Genomic DNA, 20,573 nt, shown 5'->3' on the forward strand with positions numbered 1-20,573 from the left:
TTACTATGTTCCTTTGTTGTGTTTTGTTGCCTACTATGTATTCATATTCACTGATGCTAACAGTTTTCTTTTTTGCTATATGATTTTATGCTTTTTTCAACATTAGTAGAATATTACTATATATCTAGAATATATGAATTCTTCCTGAATTTCTGTATAAAACAAAAAGATTTCTCCTTATAAAACCACTTTAAAATCACCTTCAAAACATGTACTTAAATTCCACTCCCCCCACAAATTTCCTTATAAAATTAATGGAATAAGATACAACCTGTGTATCTAATGCACCAACAACTGTGTTAATTATCATCAAAGTAACCAGCGTCACAGCATACATTTGGATTAAAAATGTGTTCTGAAGATAGCATTAGCCATAGTCTATTTCTACAAGTGTGCTGAAAGAGTATGTGAGAAACTATCATCAAAGAATTTTTGCACAAGTGTTTGTTCAAAGACATTTCTTCCCCAGAGGCAACCACTCAGATGCCAGCCCTCTGGAGAACAGCATGGCCAGCAGACAAGACATCCTGGATAGAAATAACACCACATTATAAGATTCAGGATGGAAAAATAATGTAGATAGCAGACTTTCAAAACTGCCCAAAGAAACACTGAGGCAAAGCAGAACATTTGGGCACACAGAAGGATTTAGCAGCAGTCCTATAAAGCCTCAATTAAAATGGAAATTTGATGGGCAACTAAAGCTGCCTTTCATTTCTCTTTCTCTCGGGCTAGCCACTTTGGTAAACTCGCAACGTATGGATAACTGTAAACCAACTGTATGAGTCAATATATGTTTAGACATGTGAGTAAAATTTGATGGAGAACAAATCTATTAAAAAGTACAATTTATATCTGCATGATTTGTCTTAAACTCTCTCCCTGAGTTCTTTCATTGCAAACTGTATCCATTAATTTAAGAACTGTAGCTGTGTACTACAGGAATGAAACAAGGCAGAGTACTTTTTTGTCCCAGTAAAGGACTGTTGTTGAAGGCCTGCCCCTGCTCTGCCTGTTTATGGCTCTCCAACCCCCAGAGAAGAAAGAAAGGCCTTGTGGGAGCCCTCTCTTTATGTAACTTATTCAAAACACATTGAAGCCATTAGGTAATTGCACAGTATCAAGAGGTCTGTGTGCTCACTAGCGGGTTGGAATTCGTAAGTGACAGCGAAATTGTAGGATCCTGGAATCCATGCGTTAATATGTGCCTACAGCTGTCTGTTCTGTTCTATAAAGAAGAGACAATTTAAAACATGTATAAAAACAATGCTGATGATCGAGAAATTGGGGGTTCTATTTATGATATTAGCTGCCATAGTGAAATATAAGGTATCTGAGAATAAACGCCATGGATACATGGGGAAAACAATAGGTTTGCTTTTCAAACTTGCCAGTTGCATAAAACTGGACACAATGTTATGTTGTCCTTTTTAAAAGTAATTTCAAAGCCCTTTGAGAACAACTGTGCTTCAAAGCTTGTTATGTCACTGTCTCATCACCCCTGGCACAATGCAGAAAGGCCACAGTAAATTAAGCAAATGTCCAAACTCAGTGGTGTACTCAATGCTAGGCTTACAAGTAAAAAAGTCAGAAATGTCTTTGTACCACCTTGTATCAACTGCAAAGCAAATATCTAAAGACCTGGTGATTATTAGGCAAGATTAGCTTCTGCTTCTGCAGACCCCTGCCTCCACCTCCCACTGCCCACCCCGCCCCCGTTTTTTTTTTTTTAACAATTTGAGTTGCTTTGGAATCTTTAAACATTAGTCATGCCTCTGTTTAAGAGATAATTACATGCTGTTTGAAAAACACTCTGGTGCTTTTGGTTTTTTAAGAAACTGGTCCTCATCCAGAAGAGGATTTCATTATTACTGAAGTTTTTAATGATGTATAATTAAATTCTTTAGCAGCAGTTTTAAAGAGCTTCACTTCAGTACTATGCAATATTTCTACCTCTAATTATATAACTTAACACAAACATTCCAATAATATAGGCATCTATTTTCCTTTTTCATGTAAATAGGGAAAATTAAAAAGGAAGATATTAAGGAGCATTTCTCAATACAGAGGTGAGCAGGAACCTAGGAGAAAGGGCGAGGGTTACTGCCTCCCAGGTGAATGCAGGATTTAGCCTATTTTCTCAGTGTCCGTATTCAGTACCCATAGAATCCCATAGTTCACCAAGGAGGTACTCTAGCCTGAGCCCGGGATTCCCAATCCTCCTGAAAATTTCCAATCATCAGCCTCACATCAGTGGATAAACGAAACTAGCAGCCATAAACCCAACGGATAAAATGACATTTTTGTAATCAGACTAAGTGACATAAACAAATACATTAAAAGACAGACAAACCTTTCAGTTTTCCATCAAAGTTTGGATTGGTAGCTACTTTTAAGCCAGGATGAGGTAGCAGAAAACAGGAAATTTTGGTGAAACAGGAATGGATGTGTTTTCTAACATTCTGTAGTTCTTCATGCTGGTTCCCCGAAACCTGCAGTAAATCATTCTGAAGTTTAAACTACTTTCAACACAAATTGAACTCCAAAAGAATTCTGTGGCATTTATATTTGCTGTGTCTGTCTGGTCACAATGATAAAAAAAAAATGACATGACAGGGCTGATACTAAATAAGGAAAAGTTTGGGGTGAATTTGCCACATGGCCATATCTAAGTATAGCATACATATGGCATTATTATTAAAATTAACAAATGTCTACGCTTACGCTAACTTAGATGGGCCTTCCCGTTTTTTAGTATAAATCAGTGGGGTTTTACTCTAGCTAGTTCCTACAAATTCAAATTTTAAATCAAAGTACTCACAAGAGACATGAGTAGATCATAAGATATTCCTACCTTCTTTTCAGGAGGTGCTCAAGACAGCTTCTTGTCACCTGGTAGGTATGCATTTAAATTCTAGAAAGGCATCTGGATAGTTGGATGTTTACTTAAAAGCTAAACTGCCCCCTTTTTTCACATGTATTTGACATTCAACAGTACAAACTACCCTAAAAGTAACCATAACTTAAAAAGGTAAGCTTAGAGATTCTGATTATCGAGGTAGATTTTTTAATCTCCATTTTTTTTTTCTGATTACTCTGTAGGTATTTGGGGAGATATCTGTTCAGGGTAAATAAGTCACTCACTATTGAACTATCATGACACAGCAAGTGGAAAGCCTCCTAATATCACCTTCTGTGAACTGCTAGCAAAATGTCCTAAGATTGACTTTGGGGATTTCAAAAATTAAATATTTCTGTTAAATTGACCTTAAACCTCTACTAAAACACGAATCCATATATTTGTACTGTCAGTCTTGAACAGATTTAATTCTTCAAATTAAAAGTTTTATCTTTAGGAATAAATCATGGTTTTATAGATATTTACAAAAGAACTCTTTTTCTGTATCATAATTATTGATAATGTTTACAGTTGTAACTCTGACATTATTTTAAGTATCCATCTTAGTTTGTTCATAGAGATACTATGAAGGTCAAATGAGATTGTGGCTACTGAGTATCTATTCAGCAAATCATTCAAAAATACTTTAGGTTACTATTAGCGAAATTTCATGCACCTAAATAGTTAACAAACCTTGAGGCGTTTTTCCAAGAATTTGGAGCCACCGTCAGCTCCGTACGAAAATTCGTATGGGAAACTCCAGTCTCGAACAAGAAATATCAGACTCTAAGAAACAATAAGATGAAAAGATTGTTAAAGGAACTCTAAATTTCCTCCCTCTGTTTTTTATTGAAATATATTAGATATTATTGTCATTTGAATAGTGTTCTTCTCCACATAATGGAATTAATAAGCAAACATAAAACCTAAGAAAGTTGTTTCTGAGCAATCTCCCCGCTCTGAGATCATCCTCCCTGTTTCCACTGAATGTGAACAGAGAGCTGCTCCCAAACTGATTATTAAAGTTACATAGTGCCATTCAGCCAGTTTGGGGCATGTCTGTGAGTTTTCAGGAAGCTTTTTATGAAGATTCAAGTTTTATTTGAGGAAAGTTTTCTCCTTTCATCTGTCTAAATATTTTTCCTCTATTACATTTGTTCTACCCCCTTCTGCAGGGGCTCTCATTATGCATATCTGGTAGGCAGAGGGGTGAGAATCCAGGTTTTGTGGGGCCCTGAAGGTTATACAATCTGGGTCGGGGGAGGGCTCAATAGGAAAAAGGTACAAAAATGGGCTTGAAAGTTAATATTTATTTAGAGTAAGATACCTCTGTAATACTTTTTTTCCCCAAGTTTTCAGCTGCAAATGCTTTGATCACTTCTTCATATGATAGTTTTGAAATATCTTCTGTTGGAAAACTAATTCAGTCTTTCCTCTAACAAGGGCAAAACTTTTTATTATAAAAATGTTTTTATTATTAATAGTTTAGAAATATTTCAGCTTCACAATTTGTTATTTGTAATATCATATACATTTTTAGTTTCTTCATCTGTCAAATAGAAATAATAATGGAACATGTCTCACAGGAATACTAAATGAGATAATATATATAAGGCATTTTGAACAGCGCCAGGCACCTAATGCTATGTTAGCTATTTGATTTTGATTTCAATGGCCACATAATATTTTCGTACACGGATAGGCCATAGTTTATTTTGCCATTCTCCTAGATGTCTTCCAGTTTTTCTATTATTCTAAGAAATTCATTGATAAACATTCTTGAAGCTGAATATTTGTTCACATCCAGAAGGATTTTATCAGGAACTGTTTCCCAAATTAGAGTAATCATTAGAATCATTCGAGAGGCTTCTAAAAGTACAGAATTCTTGGGTCCCACCCCATACCTACTGAAACCAAAGTAAGAGTAGCTTTCATTTATTGAGTGCCTATTATAAGCCAACCACAATACCAGAATTATATACATGGTATTTCATGCACTCCTGCAACAGCCCCAAGAGAGGTTATAATTTATTATTCACCTTAAAAGAGATATATAAAGATCACCTCCACCCTCACCTGACATTAAGTAATATGCCCAAAGCCACACAGCCAGAGTGGAAGAGTTGGCATTTAAACTGGGGACTTATTCAAAATCCCTGCTGCACTGCCTCAAAGTTAAGTATAAAACATATAGTTTACAATCTGAGGCATTAAAGCACTCTTATAAGTTAGATTAAGTTATACTTCAAATTTTAGTTTCTGTAAAAACGTAGGAAGTTGAGAAAAAGTAAGAATATTTAATGAAATTAGCTATCTTTAAATATTCTAAGAGTTTACATCTTTGGGTTTCTAATTGAAGCTTTTAGTCTTCCCCATTAAAATTTATTATCTCTTTTAAGCTATAGGTTCCTTTTTCATCCCTTTTTTCCCTTTACAGTTTATCTGTTGAAGAACCTGGGAATTTGACATGTAGAGATTCCCACAATCTGGACCTTGCTGACTGCATATTCACGGGGCAGTTCAACATGTTCTTTTGTCCTCTGGATTTCCTGCAAATTGGCAGCTGGATGCAGAGGCTTGATCTGACTCCGGTTTTATTTTTTTGGCAAGACTATAGGAAGCAGAGTGTTCTTTTATTAGGAGGCACATAGTATATGATTATTTCTCCTTTGGTGAAGTTATGTCATCTTTGCTTAACTGAAGCTCATTCTTCAGTAGATTTCTCATTAAGGGCTCATGGAAACAACATTCTTTGTGTTCTTACACGCTGATAACAGTTTGTGCCCTTTATAAGTGAAAGTCAGTTTTGCTGGATACAAAAGCCTTGGCTCACATTTTCTTACCTTAAACAGGGACACTTCTTAGTTTGCATTATGGATATTTCTTGTTTCCCTACAGTGAAAGCCTGACCCCCCCACCCCTCTCTCCCTCTCATCTCTCTCTCTCCCTCTCTCCCTCTCTCTCTCTCTCTCTCTCTCTCTCTCTCTCTCTCTCTCTCTCTCTCTCTCTCTCTCTCTCTCGTGTGTGTGTGTGTGTGTGTGTGTGTGTGTTCTGTGGATTCTTGTGGGGAGAGGAGAGGTTCTTGTGGAGAGGAGGCTTTTAAAACACCTATATACACTATCTTTAAATAGTTCACTATCTTTAGATAGATGGCCATTCTTTTGTCAAAATATGATAATTTGTATTTAGAACACTTCTACCTAAAACATGCATTTTGAAAACAGAGGTTAGCTAAGAAGCAACTTTTGCGAAATAGAGGCTCATGAACCAGGATAAATGAAACCAACTATGTGGATTTGGCAATTTTCACATTTTTCTTGGGAGCGTTTAGTTTCATTTCTTGGTCTTTTTCACTGGGCATCTTCCCAAGTCAACATAATGAGGACCATGTGTAGAACAGGATCAAAGATGAAGTCTTATTTTCTTAATAAGCAATCTATATTCTATCTCCCTATAGTGTCAAATTCCAAGTTCCCTGCCTAATGCTCCCATCCAGTGATATGCTGGTGTAAACTGGCTCTCCAGCAGCAGCAACATGCCTTGATTTGTAGCACTTGACAATTTCTGTTGTGCAAACCTGCCTACCATGGCTGATGTCAAGCTACTAACAGTTTAATACTTGGCTTATATAATTCCTGAATATTTACTAGTTAGCTCTCAAAGTGGTATGAGCCAGCTACAGAACCACCACTGGCCCCATCCCCTCCCAAAATAATTTGTATGCTTTACATTTATCCTGTATGGAATGCTATAAATCTCAGTTCTTATTTCAAAAGCTATCCATTTTTCCACACCGCTGAATTTTGATTTGTTCATACATATAGGTAGAGATAAAAAATCAAGGATACAAATTATCCTAATTTGCTCAGATAAGAATATCTGAAGTCATACTTTTTAAAATAAATTAAATCCAGTCAGGCAACTGGGGCAAATGATGGACCTACACCATGCGTATCCTACAAATGATCATATTTTTTAAATCATGAAAAACATCATAACCTTTATTTCCCTTTGGAGACCATAGCCTTTAGGAAATTATTCAAAAGGAGTGCTATAGCACTACTATTAGTAGTAATGAAAATGGAAAAAAAACCCCAAATGCTTAACAATTAATTGGGAATGGCTATACAAATTATGGCATATTAATATATTACATAGCTATTAATATTACAAAATGTGGAATATATCAATACATGTGTTGATCATATCAGTATAAAAAAGCCATGTGGGGGCTTCCCTGGTGGCACGGTGGTTGACAGTCCGTCTGCCGATGCAGGGGACACGGGTTCGTGCCCCGGTCCGGGAAGATCCCACAGGCCGCGGAGCGGCTGGGCCCGCGAGCCATGGCCGCTGAGCCTCCGCGTCCGGAGCCTGTGCTCCGCAACGGGAGAGGCCACAACAGTGAGAGGCCCGCGTACCGCAAAAAAATCCCCAACTATATAAAACAATGTTATTTGAATTATAATGCTAAATTTATGTACACATCCATTATAAATACATGAAAATACTCCCAAACTCCCAGGAAAAAACTCTTGTAGAGCCATGTAGCCAGTAAATACCTAAACTGGTTGTAACCTGTTTAATCAATCAATTTCAGTTTTAATTTCAGTTTCGGGTAATAAGTAAATACTATAACTTGTTTTAAACCCATCTAATTAAGTAACAACTCACTTCAATCAACAGCCCACTGAAAGCCAACCAGTGACAGCTTCATACTTTAAAACTCAGTCAAGTAGCAGAAGACTCGCTCCAGAAAACTGACTGAGGCTGGTGTCAACCCGTTTCTCACCTCTATAACCAACACGAAACATGCTTCTGTGTACGACAAAAAATCATTCAAAAACTGATGTCAACCCATTCTTGTTTCTTTAAACCATGAAAATCCAAAACAAACAAGCCCCTAAATCCTGCATATAATCGTTAGTTTGTTATGCTCAATGAGACTGTGCCTCACAAGTATAACTCTTTTACTTAACTCGCCAATAAATTCAGCTTTGGTTTTTGTATCCGATTTTGAGTGACGGTCTCATCCTCTGGCAATTCTAGAAGTTCCACTGAGACAGTTTTAAGTGCCCTCACTTGGCAGCTTTCCCTATGACCCTCAGACTAACATGTGCATTCTCCCTGTCCTTTGTTCCCAAATTTCATTTGTCCTTCAAATTTACTTGCAGGTGAATTTATCTCAACAACGATCTGATCTGAGTTCTGATTTGTTTCACTGAGCTCTTGTTGCTAATTTGTTATCCTAGGATTTTTGTTATAAAGACTCAGTGGCTCTTTATATGGGTCATTAGTTCTAAGTCTTTGTTTAACCTTCAGTTTTGGAAGTATACTCATTTTATAAATAATTATACCTAATTTCTGTATAAGGTTATTAGAACTTTTGATTTAGAGGTATACTATTTAGGAAATATTTTTGCCATTAATCTGTTTATGGTTTTGCTACTTGCTTTACCTTCTTTTGTTTGAAAATTTGTACAAAGTCTTGTCTCATGGATTTTACCTTGAATTGTCTTTTGTCACTGAATGTACAAAGAAGTGCTCTATAAAGGACAGATAGAGGCAAAGGCCTAAAAAGTCCCCAGATTAATCAGGATGCCCCAAAGACTAATGGCTGGAGGTCGGTTAAACTAGCAACAAATTTATGCAAAAATAATTAGTCAAATTTTGCCTTGGGTCCTCTAACAAAGCTTTCAAGAGGACACTCTTGCTCTTGTCAATTTGCGAGTCTCTTTGTTTACTCCATAATGCAGGATCAATGATTGTCAGATTATTGATCGTACAGCACTGTTCTAACCTCTCATTGCTTGAGGAACCAGATGCTTTTCATAAACACACAATTTGACCAACTTGTTTGTTACAGGCTTGTATATATCAAAGTTGCAGTCTCCTCCTGGAAGAATTTCTGCTTCCTATTTGCATTGCATTATAAGCCTAATATTTGCACTTACAATAATAAATGATCTTTTAAAAAATTTAGAATAACATTGTGTTGAGCTTTGGACATGTCAAAATAAATAATTAATACAGTTTAGAGGTGCTCTATAAAAATGAAGAGAAAATATCAAACACTCATTAGTTAGCTTCTTTGACTAGTAAACTGAGGCCTCAAAACAAACTGCTGACTCCCAAATAATCTGTTTGATTCTCTAACTTTATGAAATTACCCTCCCGTATCTCTCTCTACTCAGTTTTGTCTTCACCAATCACTTCACTCCTTCAATTCCTTCTGCTCCTTCCCCTGACCTCCTAAACCATTTCCTAAGGAATTTTTGCAGGAAAAAAAGTAGTCACATTGCCCCAAACTACTTAAAATTGCTAGACCAGAAGGCTGTTGTAAAGAAGCTGAATTTAAACCCTGGTCTAGAGTTCAGTTTTAAGGAATTTCTTTTAGCCCAGGAAGACAGAAATTTGCTGCAGAATTCAGGATTTTGTTACTTACTGTCCTGAACTATCAGTTATTTTCCAACTAGTTCACTTAATTGTTAGTCCCTCAGGTGGGAAGAAATGGTTAAAAGCAGTAGGGTAAGAAAGACCAGAAGGACATTTAAATAACTCAGGTCATTACAAAAAAAATTTTTAAATTAAAAATTTTTAATAGCCTTTCAAGGGCAAGAAAAATAGAAAAAACACCACACAAGGCCGTTTCAGAAGACTTTCTCTTCAAGATGAATTGGACATAGATTCAAAATTGTGAACAATATAAGAATGAATCAATAGGAAACGTTAAAAATAGACTTCAGGAGATTTTCAAACAATACTCCGGGTACCTAAATAGTCAAAGTAAAGGGAACCTTGTCTTCTCTTTCTAAAACGTGCTCAGACATAAAATACAGGAATCAGAAAAAAACTTGAATGAGAAATTATCAACTTAGAAATTTCCAATTTATGGGTGGCTTTTCAGAGGGGCTTGGATAATTAACAAGGTAGAAATAAAAAAATTTGTGGCCCTCCAGATAAAAATGACCAAAATATCCTCTGTTCTCTAAGACTCAGGGAGCCTGTCCATAAGGACAGATATTGCAAGCAGAAAATCCACTGGAAGAAACAAAGTTTCATATTAGCTAAAGATACCTACAGTGTGTATGATTCAGAAAGAAACTGAAGAATCTCTTTGAGTAAAAGTCTCTAAGGATATAGACAGAAAAAGTAGAGAAGACTCTATAAGAGTCCAGATTAACCCCTTTCAAATTATCGTAAATCTTTCTTTTTTATATACACAAAAAGATTAGGTCATGGTAGGTATTAAATCAGCAACACGGTCAACATCAAAGACTCATTGCCTTTTATGGTCTATTCCTTGTTTCTGTAGCCAAGGCTTATCCTCCTTGCCTCAGAGCAGTTGCAGCCTTGTTAATTACTTGAAGCATCTACAAACTGTACTAGGACCACCTTTAAATCTGATGGTACAACATACAATCACTATTGCTAACTGAAAACACCTCACTTTTTTCTGTTCGTCTTAACTAATGAAATGTGCTAGGTTTTTTTTTTTTTTTTGGTATTACCATCCATTGATTTAATACTTTCAATTCAGAAACTCTACTAACTTTATCCACTGAAAAATGATTTCATGATGGTGTGTTTGCAATTCAAGAAGGGCCATGGCACCTAGTATAAATATTTTGGACACTCTCACACCAATTTATGACTTACTCTTTCTTAAAAATGTAAAGAGGTAATACTAGGCTGGATACATAATAGCACACCAAATCCTGAATCCACGTATTTCAATTTTGAGTCCAATGAGTTTACTTGTATAAAAACTATACACAATCCTAAATATGCATATAACACCATAATTAGCAAACATTAATTGGACATCTGCTGTATGAAAAGTAGGTGCTCTAGACTAAAAAAAGTAAACTACAAAGCTCCTGTTCTTAAGATATTTATAATTTAGTTAGTGGGATGGGATGTGCACATTCAAATATAAGACCACAGCTATAGCTCAATAAGTGCCTAGGATTAGGAGGAGGAAGAGAGACATTAAGGGGTGGTGGTGAAGTGCAAGGGCTTTGAGCCTGTGGCCTAGGTTGAAGGCCAGCTCTGCAACTTAAGGATACATGTAACCAAGGACAAGTTTCTTAATTACTTTAAGCCCTGGTGTTTCCTCATCAGTTAAAAAACAGAAAGAAAAGAATAAAAAGGAGTAACAACATTACTTATTTTATATAACTATAATGAACATTCATTTGAATCATGTAAGAAACATATTTAGGGCTTCCCTGGTGGTGCAGTGCTTGAGAGTCCGCCTGCCAATGCAGGGGACACGGGTTTGTGCCCCGGTCCGGGAAGATCCCACATGCCGCGGAGCGGCTGGGCCCGTGAGCCATGGCCGCTGAGCCTGCGCATCCAGAGCCTGTGCTCTGCAACGGGAGAGGCCGCAACGGTGAGAGGCCCGCGAATCGCAAAAAAAAAAAAAGTGCTCCATAAATTATTACTATGTAGGCCTTCCAGACATTTCAGGTACCTACCTGTGGCCATTGGGAGAATCCTGGTCTACACTGCTTACCTAATTCTGTGTAACCAGATGAATATTTTATTCTAATTTCATGTAATTCTCAGATCACCTAAATTGCTCTCCGAACAGAACGTGGGATAAGGCAACTTTCTCAGACAGAGAGAAGGCTTTTCCCTTTCCTACCAATGTGTCTTTTCATTTACAGCCCAAGGAGCCAAACAACAGCTTCTCATTTTCTCAGTGAAATCATGGATTCCTCTGGTATGACTTGGCAGTTGCAGTCATCATAGATATTTGATCAAGGATGTTTTGTTTCAAAGTCACTGAAATCACTATCAAAGAATTTTATTCTGTAGAGGAACACTCTTAAATCATGGGAATAAAGGGTCCTTAAATATAATTAAGTAAACTAGTGTAAAATAATTCCTAATTTGCCATATGTAGGCCTAATTTGAATGGGAAATTGTGAGAAACAGGTTTATCCTAATATAATAGTACATTATTATATGCTTCCTCTACTATTATTTTCTAGCAATCTTCAGTTTAACCTTAAAACTGGCATGGACTGATCTCCTCTCAAATAATACAAATCCACTGAAAAGAACATAAAGAACTGAGTTTCACTCTTATCTCACAAAGAGAATTCAGATCTTTTTTCCCCACTTTTTTTGAGATATAATTGACATATAATACACTGTGTACATTTAAGGTCTGCAACGTGATGATTCGAGATACCTATATACTGTGAAATGATTAACACAATCAGGTTAGCAAACACCTCCATCACCTCACATAGTTACCATCTGTGTGTGTGTGTATGTGGAGAGTCAAATCTACTTCTAAGGTTTAGGGTACTGGTGGGCCTTTAAGTGTATAAAAATGGTTAATAAAAATGCTATGGGAGGGCTTCCCTGGTGGTGCAGTGGTTGAGAGTCCGCCTGCCAATGCAGGGGACACGAGTTCGTATCCCGGTCTGGGAAGATCCCACATGCCGTGGAGCGGCTGGGCCAGTGAGCCATGGCCGCTGAGCCTGCGTGTCTGAAGCCTGTGCTCCGCAATGGGAGAGGCCACAACAGTGAGAGGCCCGCATATCGCAAAAAAAAAAAAAAAAAATGCTATGGGAGAAAACTGGGATGAATTAATCCAGGAGATGGAGTACTTAATACTGAGAAGATGAAAGAGAAGAGAATAAATGTAATTAGTCCTAAAACATATGCTCAAGAATCTTTCATTCTTGAGCATAGGCTTCTAAGAGAAGGGAATTCAAGTTTGTGTGCAAGAAAATTTTTTTAGGGTTTATTCTTCTTTCTATTACAGGCAAATCTTAATTTACTAACTACCTGTGCATAGAACTGTACATATAAATGGTACCCTATCTCTCTGCTACCAGAACCTCCCCTATCATAGATATCCTCTGCTGGGGTGTGCCCAGTTGCTAATTCAGTCCCCAAATATCATGTACTTAAGAGTGACCTGGCGAGGGGTTTCCCTGGTGGCACAGTGGTTAAGAATCCGCCTGTCAATGCAGGGGCCACAGGTTCGAGCCCTGGTCCGGGAAGATCCCACATGCCGTGGAGCAACTAAGCCCGTGTGCCACAACTACTGAGCCTGCGCTCTAGAGCCTGTGAGCCACAACTATTGAGGCCACGTGCCACAACTACTGAAGCCCACGTGGCACAACTACTGAAGTCCACGTGCCAAGAGCCCGTGCTCTGCAACAAGAGAAGCTACAGCAATGAGAAGCCCGCGCACCGCAACAAAGAGTAGCCCCCCCTAGCCGCAACTAGAGAATGCCCGTGTGTAGCAACAAAGACACAACACAGCCAAAAATAAAAATAAAAATAAATTAAAAAAAAAAAAGAATGACCTGGCGAGTAATGATTCCCTGGTCCCAACACAAGGATTTGATTCAAAAGAACTGGGATACAGCTCAGAAATCTAACTAATAAGTTCACCAGGTAATTCCAATCTACGTGCTCATAAAATCTTGCTCTGTGTCTATCACCAAGGCTGCTGATCTCATTAAAAGCCATCTCTTCTGTGTTAGCACACAAGCTAAATACTGACAGCAAGTCTTACCAACCTATCTCAGGGCTCCATGCCTCAGAGAGGTGCAGGAATTATTGGATATATTCAAGGCTCTGGCTTAAAGGGACGAGGATTGAGGAATAGGACCAGGATTGAGGAATATTGTGGCTAGTATTTAAATTTACTAGAGATTAAATAGGCTTTTGTAGACTGGCTTATAAAGATACCCACCATACAGAAATACCACTGGGAAATGTACTGACATCTAAAAAATTGGTTCAAGTGAAGCTTGAGAATATACTTCGGTAAATTGGGGGATGTAGCCTATATAATTAGAGGACATGAAATGGTTAAAGAGTAAACTCCTGGGCTGCTATAACCAAAAGGCACATTTAATGACATAAAGGCTTCTTAGAGTCCACTTTCCAGCATACTGGGGAATCCTTTTCAGCTCAGGCCCAACAGCAAACTTACTGTTATCACCACATTATAGAACAAGTGGAAACCCTCTCCACTACCTCAGCCCAGCAGAGTTGAGAGAACATGAATGACAAGCACACAGAAAGCTGTAGAGCCACACAATGGAAAAGGAGCCTTTCCCACCGTAAGAAGTAACTAATGGCTGACCATTTAGCACAGAGCATTAGAGGAAGACAGTCTTGCTTGGTGTTGAAAAACAGTCTGTAAATGAAACAGTTCATTTAAGGTGCACTTCAAATAAGGTCTAACAATCTGAAAAACTCCTAATAAGGATTTTGTAGTAAGTAATAAGGATTTCGACACAAGGATGTAATCATCTCTCTGTAGAGCTATGTGGGGCCTTATGACCAAGGAAGAAAAATTCATAGACCCAAATAGAGACAAATCTCCTACCACACCTGATGAGATATTTTCACCAGGTCCTTAGAGCAAATTGGAAATTATTACCTAGAGTCCTTGTCAAATATGTATGGGTATTACATGTTTAAATTAATGGAAATGTATTCATTCTCAACCAAACCTCTTGATGTCCTAAGGTAGAGAAGCTAAAGAACCTAGTTATTTTTAAAGAATAGTTATATTAATGAGGTAGCTCCTAGTGGATCATTATACTTAAGATTCAAGTGCTCATAGTGAGCAAAGCAAGTGAGAAAATAAGTAATGTCACTCAGAGAACGCTATATTATGTCTTAATTTGGATTATACTTCTGGAGTGTAGTTTACAGCTGGCTTTTATAGGCTTGCAAGGAAGACATTACAGTTTGAGGAATATTACAAATCAGGTTTGTAAACAAGCTATATAGCATGTTGGTAGCTTGAAACTGGCCACAGTAAAAGTATTTACACCACAGAAATCAGCAAATGCTACAAATCAGACCCACCTCCCCTGCTTCCCTAGCCAGTTGTAAACATTAACCAGCACACCACTGGCTAAACTTAACACTTCAAAATCACTTTTAAACTGAATTCACTTAGCTTTTAGTTCTCTTTTTTTAAACATAGTTTTAAAATACAATTACAGATATTTTGTTTGCTTGGTATAAATTGGCTTTTGGTTTAAGAATCCAATTAATCTGTTAATTCAGCTATTCATTTCATTGGCTAATTGCCCTCACTTTTGCTGCCTGAGACATATCTTGTTTATTATTTATAATTCCACTCTGTTTCAGAGTTAAGAATTCTTCTATTTTAAATTTGTTAAATTTAGTTTTAGTAAAAATTATTATTTTAAAAATATTATTGCCCCTTACTTCATTTTCTCAGGCAGTATTTAAAATTTCTCCACAATTTTATCCAAATAAATAAAACTATCTTCTCAGATAGAGGAGAGTAGAAAGTGACCTGCTGAAAGAACTGCTGAAATTAATTAAATTTTTATTTAAAAGTTATTTTATTTTGGAATTTTTTCTAATTTAAATGTGAATTATTTTGCTGATATCTTAAATGTTGTTCTAAGATTTAAGTACATTTGCATTTTATCTTTTAATTTCATGATGTGTAGTATTTTTGTCTTGAATTTGGTTGCTTTAATTTTAAATATTATTTTTTAAAATAAATTTATTTATTTATTTTTGGCTGTGTTGGGTCTTTGTTGCTGTGCACGGGGCTTTCTCAGTTGTGGCAAGCGGGGGCTACTCTTTGTTGCAGTGTGCGGGCTTCTTGTTGCAGTGGCTTCTCTTGTTGTGGCGCATGGGCTCTAGAGTGCAGGCTCGGTAGTTGTGGCGCACGGGCTTAGTTGCTCCGCGGCATGTGGGATCCTCCCTGACCAGGGATTGAACCTGTGTCCCCTGCATTGGCAGGGGGATTCTTAACCACTGCGTCACCAGGGAAGTCCCTTAAATATTATTAAAGTAGCTTTGGAAGCTACTTTTGCTACTTAACGAGTTTCTCATTTCAATTTCAGATACTTAGATTTATAAGTCCAAACCTGTTCAGGAGTCACTGTTGACTCATTCAGTCAAAACTTTTTCTTTTCATTGACATTTGTAACGCCAACAGTTTACCAACAAGTAGTGATCTCTTAAAGTTTTTTCTATTGTTTTCAGTTTGTTGTTTTTTGTTAGTTAGTTTTGTTTTGTTTTACCGAAGGCCTGTTTGCCTGCCTATCTATCCATCTATCTATCAACAGAGCACTGGTTTGTCTCTTTTGGTTTTAGTTTATCTAGCAAAGTATAAGAAGCAGTGACATCTGCTGGTAAGACTGAAAACTCCTTTCCAGAATTTACTCTGGAGTTACCCAATCTATGTCAATGAGTCCTGAGGTAGCAAGTTCAGAAAAGAGAAAAGTCAAAGCAAATAGCCTAATCACTATACAACACTTCAACTATCAACATGATGAATGATTTCTAGAAAAGACAACAGAGTCTAACGGGTATTGTAAACCACACAGAAGATGGTACGCAGGGACTTATTTCATTCTATATCAACTCCTCTCCCCACCTGCTTCGCCAGATGTGAGAGGAGAGATTCATACTCCTTCAGTCACAGCACACCAACATCTCTCCACGCAAAGGTCCCTTTCTGGTTTTACTTTATCATATTTTTTCCCAGATTCCCACTCCCATTCCTCAACTGTCTGCTCTCAACCACACTTATTCTAACATATATTATTTTGTGTATGTAGAAGTTTTAAAATCACACATAGTATCATGCTATAGAACTCAAACTTTTTCCCTACTTAATTCAGTATTAATTTTAACACTTTACTCATGCCACTCTATACTTTGGGTTCATTGTGTTTGGATGTTGCAAAATATTTCAGAGTATGCTTTTCACCCTATTTTATGTATCTGTTCTTCTGGTGATGGACACCTAAGTTGCCTACAACTTCCTGCTACTACAACTCTATCAGTGCCACAGTGAGTATCCTTATATATTTGCCCTGCTCCACAGAATGGTTGCTCCAATCCGCACTTTAACCAACAGGGCTTGAGTGTTCCCATTTACTCAAATCCTAGCTATCATTTCATATTTATCCCCATGTTCTACTTTTTGCCTATCTAATGAGCATAAAGTGGTATTTCATTGTTTTAATCTTTAACTGATTATCAATAAGACTTAACATCCCTTAGAAAATGTGTTAGCCATTCAGGTTTCCTTTCTGTTAATTGTCTATACATCCATTGCCTAATTTTTTTCATTAAGTTCAGTTTATCATTTGTGAATGGCTTGGGATTTTTTTAAGACCTTCTTTTAGTAAAACTGAGAGGAAGGTACAAAGGTTTGCCATATATATATCACCTGTCCCAACACGTGCATAGCCTCTCCCACTATCAACATCCCTCGCTAGAATGGTATGTATTTTTTTAAGCAAGAATGAACCTACATTGACATCATAATCGCTCAAAGTCCATAGTTTATCTTAGGGTTCACTCTTAGTGTTGTATATTCTATGGGTTAGGACAAATGTATAATGACATATATCCATCATTATAATATCTTATAGAGTATTTTCACTGCCCCCCAAATCCTCTGTGCTCTGCCTGTTCTTTTCTCTGCCCCTCATGCTGCACCTTCGGCCCACCCCCAAACCACTGATCTCTTTATTGTCTCTATGTTTTTGCCTCTTCCAGAATATCATATAGTTGGAATCATACAGTGTGTAGCCTTCTCAGATTGATTTCTTTTGTTTAGTAATGCGCATTTAAGATTTCTCCATGGCTTTTTGTGGCTGATAGCTCATTTTTCTTTTGTGTTGAATAACATTCCATCATCTGGATGTACCACAGTTTAAATATCCATTCACTTACTGAAGGACATCTTGGTTGCTTACAAGTTTGGGCAATGATGTATAAAGCTGCTACAAACATCTGTGTGCAGATTTTATGTGGACATAAGTTTTCAACTCCTTTGGGTAAATACCAAAAACACAATCACTGGATTGTATGGAAAGAGTAGGTTTAGTTTTTTAAGAAATTACCAAACTATCTTTGAAAGTGGCTGTACCATTTTGCATTTCCACCAGAAATTTATGAGAGTTCCTGTTGCTGTACATCCTCATTTGTGGAGCATGTGGTGTTGTCAGTGCTCTGAAATTTGGCCATTCTAATAGGTGTGTAGTGGTTCCTTTGCCTATTTTTAATGGGCATCCCAGTCTTATTTGCAAAACTTCCTTGCACATTCTATATATTAATCCCTTGTTGACTTTTGACATTGTCATTATCTTCTACCAATCCAGTTACTTTGCTTATAGAGTCTCCTGATAAATAGAAATACTTTATTCTGATATAGTAATATCCATCAATTTTTTACTACATTTTTTTTTTAGTGGGGGGGGGTCTTAGTGAATAACTGTTTCTTCACCCCAGGTCAGAAGGATATTCTCCAATATTTTATTCTATTAATTTTATAGTTTTAAATTTCATATTTAGTTCTTTAATACAACTGGAGCTCTCTTCCACATATGGTGTTCAGTAGAAATTCAACTTTTTCTTCAAAAAGTGAATTAGTTTTTCCAAACCCCAGCTATTAATCCATCCATTTCCCACTGGTTTATGACATGACCTCTACTGCATACTAGGTTTCTATATATAGAGGGATATTTCTGAACTCTGTTTAGTTTCATCTGTTTTTCTCGTATCTGTGCAGAATCACACCATTTTCATTGCTATGGTTTTCTAGTATGTATTCAATCCCCCAATTTGGATTTTCTTTTTAAAAACTGACAGATCAAAAGAGAACTTAATTTTTCCATATAAGTTATAGAAAAATGTGTTGAATTTCTCAAAAAATCCCGTTGTAGTTTTAATTGGAATTACACTGAGTTTATTGGTTAATCTGGGGAAAAATAAATTCTCTACAACATTAAATCATCCTGTCTGGAATCATATTATATCTCTCTGGTTTGTATAAATTTTCCTTTATGATCTTTAATGAAACTTTGAAAATATTTTCTCCATAAAGGTCTTTATATTTTGGATTTTGGTAGTTAACTATCAAAGCTTTTTTTTCTTTTTTCTTTTTTGCTATTGTGAATGGAGAAAGAAACATGACCCTCTTAGTTAGTATACCTGGTTATAATCTTCAGGAAACTCTAATAAGAATTTATCATCATTTTATACCCACTCACCTGAAATGGCTTCAGGAATGTTTCCTCCATTGCCAGTCTGCCATACTCAGTGAAAAGCTACAAGGAAAATCACACACACACACACACACACACACACACACACACACACACACACACACACACACACAGAGAAAACTTCAGTATCTGCAAAGTTTTACTTCTTGGTTTTCTTCCACTATTTTTTTTCTCTAGCTGTAACGTAATACTGTATTATTAAGATTAAAATAATCATTTTAAGTAACTAAGTATCAGATAAAGCAGAGCTACAGTAATTATATATTTTAAAATTAAGGACATAAAGTACATTTTAAAAATGAAGTTTCCATTTTAAAGGTAACACCTTTTATATCTAAAATGTAGGACAATTTTTTTTGTGGGGAAGATGGGGGACAAAGAAACATGTTAAATGACCTTTCAAAGCAAAACTTTCATAGATTAGACCAGAGAGCTATAAACTAAGTAGGATAATTTACTGTTGTTGCCAGAGGAAATTTAATGTCCCAATGGTCTTGATCATTACAAAGACATACAGGCATTTGGTTTAAGAAGTGAAGAATCAAATACACCAACTTCTTTTATTTTTTTATTGCTCCCAATTGAGAAGTACCATATCATTTTGTGTTGCCAGAAATGTAAGGTTTTGGAGAACATAGACTTGAGGGGGTGACTGTGATTGGGCCTCTGGTGAGAGTTCCGTCCAGACTGGCCAGGTGGATTTCCCCATATGTACACAGGAAATGCCGCTTCATCACACGAGAGTACCAAACCACAGAGGCTTCTCAGAGCTGGGGAAGGATGCCGACACAGAGGATTCCCCTCCTTTGCCCCTTTAGAATAGCCCCCAAAGTACCACACTGCCTCCCCTGTGAAAACTATGGAAATCTAGAAAGCAAATGGTAATAACTAGGCATCTGATTAGAGTGATTAAATGAAAGTCTAGAATATGTCTAAAAGGCAGCAGGTCCAGGGATTAGAATCATTACTCATTCTCATTAGAATCATTTACTAACATAATTTGAATTCACAATCTTTTTTGAGGAAGGATGAGGTGTTGTCACTTACAGGAAAATTTTTAAATGATCTCAAAAACTATCACTTAATATCAAAGCCCCAAATCAGTCCTTTTTTAGAAATCCTAAACTGGTATTGAACAGTGCCATGTCATTAACTTGGAAAGCAACTGGCTAGGTTATGACACATGCCTAAAGAAGCAATTGCACTCATTCTAGGAAACATCTAACAATTTGGCATATTGTCTATTTGTCATAAATGGTCAGTGTGATGTACTAGAAACATATTTGGGAGTAATGCTAGATGTGAACTCCAAATGATATTTCCACTCTCACAGATCACCCTGCATTATCATCCTTTGTTATTTGTTAAACTGCACAGGGCTCTTATTGGCAAGATAAAATAATACATTGAAAGCAAAATTTTCTATAGAATATGCAGAGGAAAACTATCAGAGAAATAATAGGTTTTTCTATGTAGCCAAGAATAACATGAATTGAAAAAGAGTAGACAGAGATGCAAACTATCTTTAGGAAACATCTAATCTTCTACTTATTTGAGATTTAAATGCTGCTTGGAGAGTGGAAGAAGCACCGAGTCCAATCAGATGATCAAATTTCTAT

General features: G+C 36.8%; 1 protein-coding gene across 5 annotated transcripts in view; it reads right to left on the reverse strand.

Moving 5' to 3' along the window:
• ATL1 (atlastin GTPase 1) overlaps positions 1–20,573 on the reverse strand; it is an 88,657-nt gene that overhangs the window by 9,776 nt on the left and 58,308 nt on the right. For all 5 annotated transcript variants that reach the window (XM_060142768.1, XM_060142752.1, XM_060142759.1 and 2 more), the window contains 3 exons: positions 18,940–18,996; positions 3,593–3,685; positions 2,354–2,492 (listed from right to left, as the gene is read on the reverse strand). In XM_060142768.1, the coding sequence (XP_059998751.1) occupies positions 2,354–2,492; positions 3,593–3,685; positions 18,940–18,996 (289 nt within the window). The remainder of the gene's footprint in view (positions 1–2,353; positions 2,493–3,592; positions 3,686–18,939; positions 18,997–20,573) is intronic.

The sequence above is a fragment of the Lagenorhynchus albirostris genome, chromosome 1 (genome assembly GCF_949774975.1).
Source record: "Lagenorhynchus albirostris chromosome 1, mLagAlb1.1, whole genome shotgun sequence".
Classification (NCBI taxonomy): Eukaryota; Metazoa; Chordata; class Mammalia; order Artiodactyla; family Delphinidae; genus Lagenorhynchus; species Lagenorhynchus albirostris.